General features: G+C 37.9%; 2 protein-coding genes across 3 annotated transcripts in view; both read right to left on the bottom strand.

Moving 5' to 3' along the window:
- LOC129727105 (venom serine protease Bi-VSP-like) overlaps positions 1-14766 on the bottom strand; it is a 34132-nt gene that overhangs the window by 8021 nt on the left and 11345 nt on the right.
- On the bottom strand, positions 1959-5230 carry LOC129727104 (serine protease easter-like). 2 transcript variants are annotated; one of them, XM_055684571.1, is made up of 3 exons: positions 4356-5230; positions 4211-4286; positions 1959-2563 (listed from the first exon to the last, which is right to left on the bottom strand). In XM_055684571.1, exons 1-3 carry the CDS (start codon positions 4622-4624, stop codon positions 2492-2494), a joined length of 417 nt encoding a protein of 138 aa, XP_055540546.1. In that variant the 5' UTR covers positions 4625-5230; the 3' UTR covers positions 1959-2491. The 2 variants fall into 2 exon arrangements, with proteins under 2 accessions (XP_055540546.1, XP_055540545.1); XM_055684570.1 differs by lacking the exon at positions 1959-2563 and adding an exon at positions 3782-4134.

Genomic DNA, 14766 nt, shown 5'->3' with positions numbered 1-14766 from the left:
GGTTGAGATCAGAAGTAAACTTAAAACAGTCAACGGACGGAAACAGGAACTTACAATGTGATGTGCATTCTTTTGTGGCTGTGTCACTTCGCATTGGTTTTCTTCAACCGGGATTTCCAAAGGATAAATGTAATTTCCATACATAGTGAGTCTGAGGATCCATTACTCAGAGATTTATTCGTAATGAACAGAGAGGTGCGTTACATATAGCAGGTATTGTATCACTGTTAATCAGAAGAAACTAGTATACTGGCATCGACTACAAAAATAATCTTTCGTGCAACTGATTGATTTTCGGCATGCACAAACACATTCAGATGATTTATATTTACAGATGATACAAATATTGGAATAGATCATTTTCAGATTTCGGTACTAATTATAAGGTTTTGAACTATATACACAAAGCTTGAATCTAAAATCAAGAAAGGCGATATCATACAAGCATGCCATTCATTCTTCAATGGTTGCTCGCAGTTTCATGCAATTATTGGGGGGAAGGCAGTGGCGTAGCGTGACCGAGTGGCACCCGGTGCAAAAAATTTGGGTGTCACCCCTTTACCCCTTAGTGTCACCCCCACCAGCTTGCAGTGAAATCATTTTGTTATCAAAAATTGTGAAAGTTAGCACGTTCGTTTTCAATTGCACTTAATCATGTTAACTTAATACGTATGAAAATTTTCCTCACGGGTGTCACCCCCTAGAGGGATCTCCAATTTAATCCCGATTTATTGTCGTTTATCATAGTTCATCCTTGAAAAAGACATACAGTGCTTTTTCGCTTTTATCAACAGTCGTTTTTATCACTACTCGCCAAATTCACGCTCGATTTTCTCACGGTTTTTTTTTCGTTTTTATCACGCTTTTAAAAAAAAAAGGTTGAATCAAGAATAATGCACTTCCAGTAGTAGAAAATGCATTCGAAACATCATTTTCACTTGTGCCTTGTGTCCTTGCATGTGTATAGTTTCATGAACTCAATTTATTTGATCAATTTTCTGAGGCAACCAAGTGTCACATCTGTTACAAATAATTTGTGTCATAATTTTGAGAAAAATGAACCGTCTAATAGGTATTTCATTGACTTCGAAGCAAAAATTACGTTTTATTCGAGCAGTTGAGAAAAAAATCTGTTGACAACTCAAATAACCCTACAGTTTGGTCCTCATAGAGCGTGGATTTAAAAATAATAAAATCTAGCGGTTCCACAATTTTACATAAACAAGCATTAGATTCTACTAGCTATGCTAAAGAATGGGCAGTACAAATCATATTGATATTGCATGTATGATAGGCGGGAGAAAGTTCGCGAAAACGCAATGATGAAAAACATCATAAACTAACCTTTTCTTGTTTATTCATTTGTATCTTGAACTTATATCCCCTTCAACCATGAAAGTGCATCATTTTACTCAAAATATCATAAATTTCAATTGAATCCAACACAAAAATTAATTTTTTATCATTTCGCTAAATTCACGGTTGCGCCAAATTCACGGTAAAATTTTTTTTGACCGTGATAAAATCGAAAAAGCACTGTATTTTGAAAATTATAAATATAAACTATTTTTGTAAAACTTTGCGTTTAATGAAAAAAATAATTTTCATTTCTCCATTTTTGATTTTTTTGTAAAAAGTTGCGCTGTTGATTTGAGTTTTTTTTATTGTGAAAAAACAACAACTCTATTCTAAAAATGAAATCTTAGTGTTAATTTATACTTAGATTGACTTTTCATAGCTAGTCTAGTCTATTAAATTAAGCGAATCACGGTTTATTACTTTTAATCACTATGTGATGAAATCTCATGAGCAAATCCCTTACAGTTTAACGCATTCAGCCTTGAGACCTACAAAATCGAACTATTTTACCATGCAGCATTCATACTTTTACGTAAACTTTAAGTTTAGAATCTATATGCTTTGGGAACATTGCGCGCCGCCTCCTTAAGCCTCAATAACACTGATCGACAAAATGAGCAAAAAAAAAACGACTTCAAAACTCAAACCGGGAAAAAAAGAAATACTACAGCTACTCAACCATTCCCATGAATTCGGGTGCCCCTACTCATTACCAAAACGCGTCAATTTACGTGAGAGTGTCGTATAGAAATCGCTCGCCGGGTTCGTTGCTCCAACGTTATGTTTACGAGAAAACTTATTTAAGTCTCTGAAAAAATGATAATGACTAGGGACACCAAAACTCCTCCACGCCCCTCCGGTCCGAGCCCCCGGAGTGCGGAGTGCATATATCCAATGAACTTATTGTTTTCAAAAGCGAATACTGTTTTCGTTGTTTGACTGCGTGATTATTTGTTTCCCGCCGGCACCTATTCAAAATTATCTACCTAATCTAAAAAAAGGCGAATTTTCATGCATTCAAAGCTTTTTAAATTGAGAAAAGTGTTTACGTACTTACTTAGTAATATACAACCCACAATCAGTATGTATATAAAAATCACAGATATACGTATGGTTCAAAATACAGCTCAAATTATTGATAAAACGCCAAAATCGTCATAAACAGGATACAGTTGTGGGATTTCGTGTTACACCGATACATGTCCTGTTCATTAGAAATAAAAAAAATATTTTTATATAACATTTACTCAAAAAGCTAGAAAAATCAAAAATAAAAACACAAGAGCTCGAAAATTTCAGGTTAAGTTTTCTGCGCGTAAGGTCAATCATCAAACGTGCTCACAATCACCGTTGTCGACCGCATACAAATAAGTTCAAAAAATTTTGACCGCTCTTCTCGTCGTGCTTGCAAACTTTTCGTGGTTCCGTTTTTACTAAGCGTGCACCGATATAACGACACTCCACCGTTTCGCACACGACCCAGCTTCTGTTTATGATCGAAAATCCATACATTCCTGTTTTTTGTTACACCAACACAATGCCACTCAGCTCCAATTCGCTTTAATCAACAAACGAGAATGGAAAATTTTATCCGACATAAAAAAACCTAACACAAAAATTACTTTAATGCACAGATCATCAGCCCGAAACAAACCGCAGCACCATGCTATAAAAATATGTAATATCTAATAGAAGGATAAAAAATCACACTTCACAACCACTACTATAGCTACTGTCTAAAACTTCCTTTGTTTACTGGGGCTGGGGTTGCGCATCATGGCTTCAACTCTAAATGATGCGACAATTTTCAATTGAATTTTCACTGCTTTTCTGCTGTTGTATATTAGTAGTTAGCACTTGCTACCCTTTACGCGCCTAATCAATTTACACACAAAAAACACTAATTATATAACCGCGATTTTGATGCCCGGCCGTGTTGCCAAAGCTTCCTCGGTGTAGCCAAAGTTTTTAATAACATGAAACAGATTTGTTGACAATAATTTAAACACCTCAGGACGCTAGATTCTTTATTATCTATTTTACTGGTTGATGTTTCTAAATAATATATTATACAACAAAATCAAAACTTGATGTTTTTGTACATTTCGACAGCACTGTCATAGAGGGTTCTTCACATTTGTGCGATCGTACCATGAAAATCTTTTAGAAATTTTCCTTCAACACTTAAAAATAATCAAACGTAAAATCATCTACGAAACAACATTTATTTAAAATCTAAATCATTGTCATGGTTCAAATGGAAATTAGTCAACTTTTTACAAAGTTCATTCACACCGTATGAATCAATTCCTATTTGGTAGTAATGAAACTCACCATCAACGAGTTGTGGAAGCATTAATGGACCTCCACTTTCACCCTGCCAAGAATCCTTTCCACCTACCAAAGCTCTAGCACACAGTACTGCATTATCGAACTGTTTCTCAGAAAACGCTTTCCCGACTTTGCTATACAGTTCTCGACATTGTGTGTTTGACAAAATCAGCATTTGGACCTCTTGTAAAACATCTGCGGATTTGCCACCTTCTTGTGTTCGTCCCCAGCCAGCTACAAATGGCGTAAACCCATCTATATTAAGACTTTTTACTGGATCACCAATGGGAAGACAAATTGGACGAACGATATCTGATGGCGATAAGTATAAATTTAACTAAACGTATCAGTGTGTAAACCATTGAATAATACATCTCCACCAAGATAGAGTATCGCTAAATCCGAATGCCTATCATTCTTGACGTATTGTGGATATGTTTCCATCTAAATGTTGAATAACCACATATTCACCTGTTTAATGCTGTTATTAATGCAAAGATTAAATACCGTTCGAACTCACCTTCACTACCGGAATATCAATATGGTTCGTTTCTGCATCCGTTGATGTGTCATGCTCGCCAATTCGAGCTAAAGAACTGAAAATTTAAATTATTAATTTAGCCTATTTCAAAGAGAAATTGTTGATGTACTTATCAATGACTCACAGATCTTTATGAATGCAATGTGCGGCAGTCAATACATGTCGTCTAGAAATAACCGATCCTCCACATTCAAAAGACACCTCTCCGAATGTGTTTTTATACCCAATAAGAGCCATCCAAGGCCAGCTATTTAATGCAGCAGGCGCGATACCATCAATTCGACGGTGTTCAACTTCTCTGGATCCGCATCCTTCAGCAGGTGTTGGAAGCGTAATATTATTATTATTCTTCGGTATCGGCGGTCCATCGGTAACTGATTCCACTGATTCCATGATTCCACTTGCCCCTTTTTCCTTTATACGTTCTTAAAGTTATCAAAAAAATATGCTGAAATGTACTATATCTTTGTAAGGATAAGTCCTGGAGATGTGTGACCTTCAACAAAAACGTGTGTTTTGTATGCCCAAATGCTTCTTTAGAACAACGTTTTCTTGTAAAATGTAACTAACAAAAGTTAAATACAAAAAACTAACTTTTAAGTAACTTTTACATGAAATACTCTGTAACTCTGTTCCCAATGAAGATAGAAATTTTGTTTGTTCAACAAAGTTTCATATTTTTGTATGTTCTAAAAATTTGCCGAATAAACCATTCCTCTATCTCTTAACACAAAAAAGTTAGTATATTTAATATATGAAAACCTACTGTAACATATGCTCGCCGTACTCTAAAATGAGTGAATTGGGACAAATGGAACCTAAAGAAGTTTATAGTACTTCAATTTTAACTGCAAGGAAAAATATTGACATCATGATTCCACTTGCCCCTTTTTAACCTATACGTTCTTGAAGTTATCAAAAAAATAAGCTAAAATATGATGTAACTTTGTAAGGAAAAGTCCTGGAGATATATGGTCTTCGGCAAAAATGTGAGTTTCATGTGTCGTAACAATTTCTCCGAACGATACTTTCGTGTAGAATGCAACTAACAAAAGTTAAGTACAAAAAACTAACTTTTAAATAAGTTCCATGTAGTATACTTTATAACTTTGTACCGAAAAGAGATAGGATTTTCATTTGTTCAACAAAGTTTCATATTTTTTAATTTTCTACAACTTTGCTGAATAAAATATTCTTCTATCTCTTAACACAAAAAAGTTAATTTTTTTAGTTTTAGTATAGTAAACTTTTCATATTTTTTGACAATTTTCAATTATGCGGGTCATTCATACAAACAATTGCTCTGAAGATACTATTAAGCTAGGATGAAGTTGAAAGGCGCTGTGGAATTAAGTTCCACTTTTTGCCTCATTGGACCACTGTGCATTGGCTGAATGTAGGTGCAGATGACATTCGATTGTTGAATGAAACTGATGGATCTTTTTGACAGTTTCGCATTCTTATTAGCATGGTCAAGGGGGGTTAGCAATAACGAATATGTTATCTGTAAACTCCAAAATCAAACACGATCACCGTATTATTTTGTATACGTGGTTTCTCAATTACGTGGTATATTCCTGTGACATTGATTTCTCTGTGTCTCAGCGTTAACTTCGTGTCAACGGGTTTCCTTCGATTCACAACAATCGATTGAAAAGTTAGTTGCACGTCCATCGAAATGCCGCAAAATTATAATTTTATGAGGTAAACCATTGTACTATTGAGAAATGTCGAGGCATGTTTCAAACGCAGATTACAACCAATGAAAGCAGAAAACAAGGTCAAATATTATCCAACATTATAGGCATTGCCAGAGGATGGCAAGGGGGGGGGCTTTCCCTGGTTGATGACATTGGTGCAGAATTTTGTTTTTAATGACATTAATAGCACAAAACGACATCTTTAGCCCATTGAAAGATCTGTGTAAAGTATCAACCAGATCAAAAATAATTGATTGAACAGGTTTTTCAGTTGATCCACCAAGGAAATTGCAGCGGCAAAAGTACCGGGCGAATCCGCCTACATCAACTAGCTTGGAGTATTGAAACCGAGCTGTGACAATTCCTTACCTCTATTCTCTTGTAATCTCACTGAAAACACGGTTCGGTGAAGATAGTGCACCTGCCTACGCGTTGTCATTGCTGCATCCCGCTAACGTAATACGCATACGAGTTCAAGCGCAAAACCGAAGCTTTCGTAGTTTTTTACGAAGTTGACAATTTTGTTGGAGAGATGGAAGTTTGGTATCAACATTGCAGCAGCATGAGAGCAGACCGTAAGAACTTGGCAGAGCTGGAACTTATAGACATGCTAGTTGAAGCCCGTTCTTTCTTTCCTGCGATTGCACTTAAATTGCACTTTCTCTACCATGTGAAACATGCACGATCGAACTACATGCTTGTTCAGCACATTACGTCGAGTGCAAACCTGGCTGAGGTCAACAATGGTTGAACAGCGGTTGAGTGCTCTCTGCTAGCTGAGTGTTGCTGTGAATGAGTGTGAAATGAGGCACTTGAAATGGTCCGGTGTTAGCTTCTGGAACTGAAAATCTTCACAGGCTCGATTGACGTTGCCGCCGTAGCTGATAATATCTTCAGATTCGCATTTCACTTACTGCGGACACATTAACCGCTTCCGGAACGTTGACGTTTGATGCCCGAAGATTTTGTTGAGAATCTTGACTTCGTCTTCAAATTTCACGTACCTGGGAAGCTTTGGCAGGATGTAGTTGAAACAGCGGCTGTGCGAATGGGTGTCCAGCTAGGAGAAGTAGACGTACCTTAGCCGCATCATTCAGCTGGCCTGCATAGTTCTCGAAGAGGTCCTGGTAGCGGATAAACCAGCGTTCGAACGTAACTCCGATTTCTTAGTCGAAGACAAACTCGGTGATGTTCGATGAGAGGAACTCCAAAATCTGCTGATACTGAGGCTGCTGCTGCTGGGCCGCCATCTGCTAATCTTGAATATCTTGAATTCCCGGTTGCGGCTGCTGATCAACTCGCCAAAATTATATGTCCAATGGTTTAAATGAACTTAAGGGTTTTAACTAAAGAACATCTATTTATATTCGAGGTTGGACAAAGAATTATCAAATTTTCCACTCTGATGTCAAGGACAACTTTTCACTGGTTACCTTGATGTAGCAACTACTAAACACTAGTATTTAGTTCTATTCTTCAAAATACCATTTTTTTACCTCTAAAATTTTGAAGAACTTGACCCCCCCCTCCCCTATTCGAAATTCTGGCTACGCCCATGTCCAGCATTGGTATTTTTTAACTGGAATGACATTTAGAAGACAAAAATCGACCCCAAACGTCATTTTTAATTTCAAAATGGCGTCTTCTGGCTTTTGGAAAACAGCATAAAATGGCCAAATACGACATAATATGATTCCCAAAATCAGAGTGATGCCCAGTGGTCAGAAATCAGTCCCAAACACCATTTTGAAATTCAAGGTGGTGTTACCTCCCGTTTTCGGTAAATAACAAAAATTGGCAATACCACCAAATATAGGAGTCATTCCATACGAAGTGACCACGCAAAAGCACAAACTTGGACGCGACCATCACAGATTTTGCTCAAAGTTGGGATAATTATTCATCTAGGTACTGTCACTTTGGAAAAAACCCAAATTTGGTGTCGATTGGAATACCCCCCGCTCTGTGGGACCCCCCTCTTTATTGCAAAGTCACGCATTTTTTGTTCAAAATCTCTTTTTTCTTTTTCTTACAATTCATAGACGTAAAATGTCCGAAAAATACTGATAAATGATTTTGGAAGAAAATAAACCAAGGAATCCAGAAAAAATATGAGTTTTGACCGAAAGCGTTGCCAGATAAATTATTCTTGTATTTGAAAACTAAATTTACGTTTTTCGGCAAATGCAGCCATTTCTATTTTGAATTTGATATTTTCATCGTGTTCCTTGGAAAATTTAACATAAGAAACAAATATCATTCCGAGGTAATATGAGCCAATCTCGAGATATAACATTTTTACGAAAAAAGTTGTAAACTGCGTAATAATTTTTTTTCACAATTTATAGACGTAAGACACCCGGCAAATAGTGATTGATGAATTTTGAAGAAAATAAACCAAGGAATCCAGAAAAATATTATTTTTGACCGGAAGTTTAGCCAGATAGATTATTTTTGTATTTTAAAACTAAATTTGCATTTTACGGCAAATGCAGCTAATTTTATTTCAAATTTGATGTTTTCATCGTATTTCTTGGAAAATTTTACGTAAGAAACACTTATCACCCCGTGGTATTTTGAGCCAATCTCGAGATATAGCATTTTTACGAAAATAGTTCTGAATTTCGTAAGGGGCCATCCACATACCACGTGGACAGGTTTTAAACGATTTCAAAAATCATCTATCAGTATGTTTCGGACATCTTGCGTCTATGAATTGTAAGAAAAAGAAAAGAGAGATTTTTGACAAAAATTGCGCGACTTTGCAATAAAGAGGGGGGTCCTGGAGAACGGGGGGTATTCCAATCGACACCAAAATTGGGATTTTTCCAAAGAGACAGTATATGAATAATTCCCCCAACTTTGAACAAAATCTGTGATGGTCGTGTCCAAGTGGCATGTACACTTCGTATGGAATGCCCCATAGGTTGTTTCTTCAGAACGAGAATGATTTATATGCCATTTTGAAATTCACAAAGGCGACTTCCGCTTCTCATGAACCTGCCCAAATGGCTCAAATACTATATAGAGGAGAACTGTACAAAACGCACCAGTTGGGTAAGATGGCCCATGCTATTAGTTCCCCAAAATACTTACACATGTGGCTTTCAATGACGAATTTCTTCGCTTTTCTCATTGAAACCCAGCTTTCCCACAATTCTTATATAAAAAAGTGTGTCAAAGAGACTAGAATACTCAAAAAGTTGTACAATTGTCGCTTTGAAATGATCAGAAGCGTTGTAAATTACTTAAATGCTTAACTTGTGCTTTTTAAACAATTCTCCCCTGATACAAACATTTCAGAAATCTAAATGATGCACGTAGGCCAAACGCCATTTTGAAACTGAAGCTGGTGACTTCCCGTTTTCGGAAAACAGCCCTAATGGCCGAAAACCATCCAATATGGGTATTTCTGAAACCGAAATGGTGTCCAGCGACCGAAAATCTAATTCAGACGACATTTTGAAATCCAACATGGCTACTTCCGGTTTCTGGAAATGACCAAATACCACCCAATATGGGCATTTCTGTAAGCGAGAAGATGCACATAGGCCAGAAATTGTCCCCAAACGCCAGTTCGAAATTCGAAGTGGCAACTTTCGGTTACTGAAAAACAGCCAAAAATAGTTATTCCAGAACCGAGATGATACCCAGAGACCAGAGATCAAATTCAGACGCTATTTAGAAATACAAGATGGCGACTTCCGGTTACCGAAAATGACCAAATACTACAAAGTATGGTTATTTGTAGAATCAAAATGAAAGCTAGCTGCCGAAAATCGAAATCATTTTGAAATTCATAATGACGAATTACGGTTTTTGGAAAACAATCAAGGATGACCGAATACTATCCAATATGGGTGTTTCGCCGATTCAAAATCCAAGATAGTGACTTCCGGTTTCCAGTAGTCACCAAATACCACCTAAAATGAACATTTTTCAAAAACGAGACAATGCACATAGGCCGAAAATCGACCCCTGACGCCATTTTTCAACCGAAGTGGCAACTTCCGGATTGCGATGAAAACGCCTTAAATATTCTTTTCAGAATCGAGATTATGTCCGGAGACCAGAGAACAAATGAAGACACTTTCAAAAACTCAAGATGGCGACATCCGGCTACTGGAAACTACCAAATATCACCCAATATGGGTGTTGCGCAGAAGCTAAAATACTACAAGGTATACAGCCCTAGAGGTTGTATAAAATGGTGACGTAGGACTAAATGTATACATTATATGCTGCGATAAACTGTTCATAGGCAACACTACCGTTTTTATTTGATGGTCGTTATTGTAAAACTAACGATGCATGAATACATGAAAATTTTACACTAGTAGTAGTTGCGAAAATTCTCATAACTCTCATCTTTAAGCATCTATAGCTCTGAAAAGAATCGATTCCATAATCTTCAGCTCGAAATGTGTGCTATAGAGCGCTGATGTTCGCACCACCACCGGTAGTATTGAATATTTTGTTGGCCACGCATAAAATTTGCTCTCCGCTGTGCCCTCCAGTAGCTGTGCCAGCAAAATATCCTGCAGCGTACGATGGTAACTGTTGCTGCCGTGTGCAAAATAGAGGTAACATGCTCCGCGGTGCCTGGAAGTTGACTCGTATGCAGCTCTCGTTTCTCAATGCCGCGCACCTCTAACAGCTATACTCCACTCGCTATTGTGTGATAAACTAGACTGAAACTGAATTTTCTACACGCAGTCTTTTGTATCGAGTTCAGCGTAGATTTTTGCCATTAAGGCGTGGCCAAACAGCTTGGAGAAAGAGGAACAAACCAAAACACTTGGCCAGTCGAAATATGTAGGCAGTGGAATTCATTTCGGCCATGTTATTGTTATCTGTGCTCGGGAAGCAAGTCAAGAACGAGGGAAATATATGGGAAAGCTTGACCTTGAAATTTTTGACCTTCTTCCACCATTAAGCAGTAAAGCAACAATGTTGAACATTATATCAAAAATATGTTACACATTTTATCTATCCACCGACATATAAATGACTAAGACGCATTAAGTCGTTCGCTCGCTATAACCGTTTGAAATCTGACGCAACATTTGCCAGTTTCATTCTCAATTTCACAAAGTGTAATCTAGTATAGAAAACAAAGACGTAGTCCTACGTCAATAAAAATTGACTACAGACGCCATCTAAAATTGCAACGTCGGGTTGCTGGAAAACAGCCAAATAGGATCATTCCGGAATCGATATCGTACCCAGAGATCGCAAATCGAGTCCAGACGCCATCTTCAAGTCCAAAATGGCGATATCCGGTTTCCGTAAACGACCGAATACCACCCAGTATGGTTGATGTTAGAACCAAAATAATACCCAAAGGCAGGAAATCGACTTCAGGTGATTTCCGGTTTCTGGAGACCAGCCAAAAATGAATAGTAAAATTGATGGCCTTAAACATATTGATACAAGATTATCCATCGTAGTCTTATCGACTATCATTCACAGAATTATTGGAAAGAAAATGTTTGCTTCAAACATAACCTTTGTGATCATCCCGAATGCGATAATGCTAGCAACGTAACAAACACCAATATGTAGCTCTATGTCAACCTTGCGGTTGTGACTTTGCAATCAAATCTTCTAATTTTACCTTACCAGATAAATACTTGATGAAAACTAAGTAAGTTGAGCATATAACTACTGATTCTATTTATTTTGATAATTCTTAAACAACATTTTTAATACTGTACATTCTAAGATTTTTTTTGCTAAATTTTAAAAACAATTGTTTTTACTCAACAATAGGAGTCTATGAGAAAATTCTCCGTTTTGATGATTTAGACCTCTACATAATGGTGCTCATTGAAATAGGGTTGAGATAGTCATCAATATAGATAGAAATTTTCTATTGTAATACAATTACACTTATCAACTTATTTTGAATCAAAAAACCGATTTCAATTTGCTCACGTTTGGCACCAGAGTCTTTTTGCATGTGTTGCTTGATTGAATATCAAGACAACGCTTCAACTGAACCTAGCTTCACCGACAAGGATTTTCTCCAATTTTGAAAAATTTTTTGCACAATTTGTTGTCCGAAAAGCACATGCATTTTACGCATGGCGATTTGGCAACTTTTCGCATTAGCTACATGGGTCTTCCCCAGGGCTCATGTTTAAGCCCCCTTCTTTACAACTTTTATGTAAATGACATCGACGAATGTCTGGCAAATTCATGCACGATAAGACAACTTGCAGACGACAGTGTAATCTCTGTTACAGGAGCCAAAGCTGCCGATTTGCAAGGACCATTGCAAGATACCTTGGACAATTTGTCTGCTTGGGCTTTACAGCTAGGTATCGAATTCTCTCCGGAGAAGACTGAGATAGTAGTTTTTTCTAGGAAGCATGAACCTGCTCAGCTTCAAACACAATTAATGGGTAAAACGATTTCTCAGGTTTTGGTACACAAATATCTTGGTGTCTGGTTCGACTCTAAAGGCACCTGGGGTTGTCACGTGAGGTATCTGATGAAAAATGTCAACAAAGAGTGAATTTTCTTCGTACAATAACCGGACAATGGTGGGGAGCCCACCCAGGAGACCTTATAAGGCTTTACCAAACAACGATACTGTCTGTTATTGAGTACGGGTGTTTCTGCTTCCGCTCCGCAGCAAACACACATTTGATCAAACTGGAGCGAATACAATATCGTTGTTTGCGTATCGCCTTAGGTTGCATGCAGTCGACCCATACGATGAGTTTGGAGGTTTTAGCTGGAGTACTACCATTGAAAAACCGCTTCTGGAGCCTGTCTTCTCGTATTCTAATCAAATGTGAGGTCTTGAACCGTCCCGTGATTGAAAATTTTGAAAAGTTAATCGAACTTCATTCTCAAACCCGTTTTATGACATTGTATTTCAATCACATGTCCCAAAATATTAACCCTTCTTCGAATATTCCAAATCGTGTCGACTTATCAAATACTTCTGATTCTACTGTGTTTTTCGATACATCCATGATAGAAGAAACTCGTGGAATCCCGGATCATTTACGCGTGCAGCAGATCCCTAAAATTTTTTCCAATAAATATCGAAACATCAACTGCGACAATATGTACTACACTGACGGATCACTTCTTGATGGGTCCACTGGCTTCGGTATCTTCAATAACAATTTAACCGTCTCCCATAAGCTCGATAATCCTGCTTCTGTTTACGTCGCAGAATTAGCTGCAATTCAGTACACCCTAGGGATTATCGAAAAAATGCCCACGGACCATTATTTCATCTTTACGGACAGTCTCAGTTCCATTGAGGCTCTCCGATCGATGAAAGATGTTAAGCACTCTCCGTATTTCCTGGGGAAAATACGGGAATATCTGAGTGCTTTATCCGAAAAATCTACTCAGATTACCTTAGCGTGGGTCCCTTCTCACTGCTCGATACCGGGTAATGAGAAAGCGGACTCTTTGGCTAAGGTGGGCGCAACAAACGGTGATATTTATGAAAGACCAATTGCCTTTAATGAATTTTTCGCACTTGTACGTCAGAATACGATCATCAGTTGGCAAAATGCTTGGACCAGAGGGGAATTGGGAAGGTGGTTACATTCTATAATCCCCAAAGTATCGACGAACCCGTGGTTCAAGGGGTTGGATGTAGGTCGGGATTTCATTTGCGTGATGTCCCGGCTTATGTCCAATCACTATAGATTTGACGCGCATCTCCGTCGTGTTGGGCTCGGGGAAAGTGGTATCTGTGCCTGTGGTGAAGGTTATCACGACATAGAGCATGTGGTTTGGTCATGCCCTGTACACCGTGACGCCAGGTCTAAATTAATAACTTCCCTGCAGGCCGAGGGTAGACAGCCGGCTGTTCCTGTTCGTGATGTCTTGGCGAGCCGTGACCTATCCTACATGTCCCTTATATACGTTTTCCTGAAATCCATCCACGCCCCAGTCTAGTCCCGTTCCCCTCCGTCTACACCCAACAAAACGACAAGAACACGTTTGAACCCTAAGCACAAAACCAGCAACCAGACCCCGCACAATAGAACCAGGACCCAAGGACTACGAGCCTCTGTCCCAACTCACGACATCGTGGCTCAGCAGAACGAATCCATACATGCCATTCGACGATTATCAGACGACCTTTGAACAACAAAACACTGATTGGAAATCCCATGCTAGTTTTAAGTTAGACTTAATTTCAGCTCGTAGTCGGCAGCGAGGATAAAAAATTTGCTTTAGTTTTTAAGTCATCAGATATAATTGGCGCCGTTAAACATTAAATTGTATTTGTGCCGTGTCAAATAAATGTTATGTGAAGAAAAAAAAAAACTGAACCTAGCTTATATAATAAACTTATTATCAGAACGTTTCGTCAAGCTTCTAACGATTTTACCTATTGCTATTTTCTCAAATGTATTTGTTAGAGTTAGAGTTAATATTTGTACAACAACCATTGTACATGCGATTTCCACAACTCCGTTGAGATGCAATCCAAATGTCTAATGTGTGTTGTGTTCTATTATGTTGATAAAGACGAATCGATGTTAAACAGTAGTTGAGGGGTTGGCATACTCCAATTTTTTCCTTGTCAGTGTAACATAACTGAGCTATACCGAAGAATAAATCAATACAATAATTTTCTTCGATGTTGATGTAAAATAATAGGGGTCTTCATATCGAGCTCGTATACAAGTACCCAGCCGTAAACTGTATATCTTCCATTACAGGTCAATGCAGGTGAGTATTTTTACGGCTAGGTATTCGTATACGAGCTCGACATGAATACCCATAAAAACTTTTTGCGCTACTCCACTCAAATTATCGAACGCCATCCTCATATCTCTGTCATTTTATCTA

This window comes from Wyeomyia smithii, chromosome 3 (assembly GCF_029784165.1).
Source record: "Wyeomyia smithii strain HCP4-BCI-WySm-NY-G18 chromosome 3, ASM2978416v1, whole genome shotgun sequence".
NCBI lineage: Eukaryota > Metazoa > Arthropoda > Insecta > Diptera > Culicidae > Wyeomyia > Wyeomyia smithii.
This window is presented reverse-complemented; position numbering and strand designations above follow the sequence as displayed.

Excerpts from the sequence above, each read along its gene's own strand:
- LOC129727104 (XM_055684570.1), bottom strand. The coding sequence starts at position 4,624 with ATGGAATCAGTGGAATCAGTTACCGATGGACCGCCGATACCGAAGAAT. Across the intron at positions 4,287-4,355 it reads CATTGCATTCATAAAGATCT|TTCTTTAGCTCGAATTGGCG; the intron begins GTGAGTCATTGA and ends TTAAATTTTCAG. Across the intron at positions 4,135-4,210 it reads TTGATATTCCGGTAGTGAAG|ATGGAAACATATCCACAATA; the intron begins GTGAGTTCGAAC and ends TTCAACATTTAG.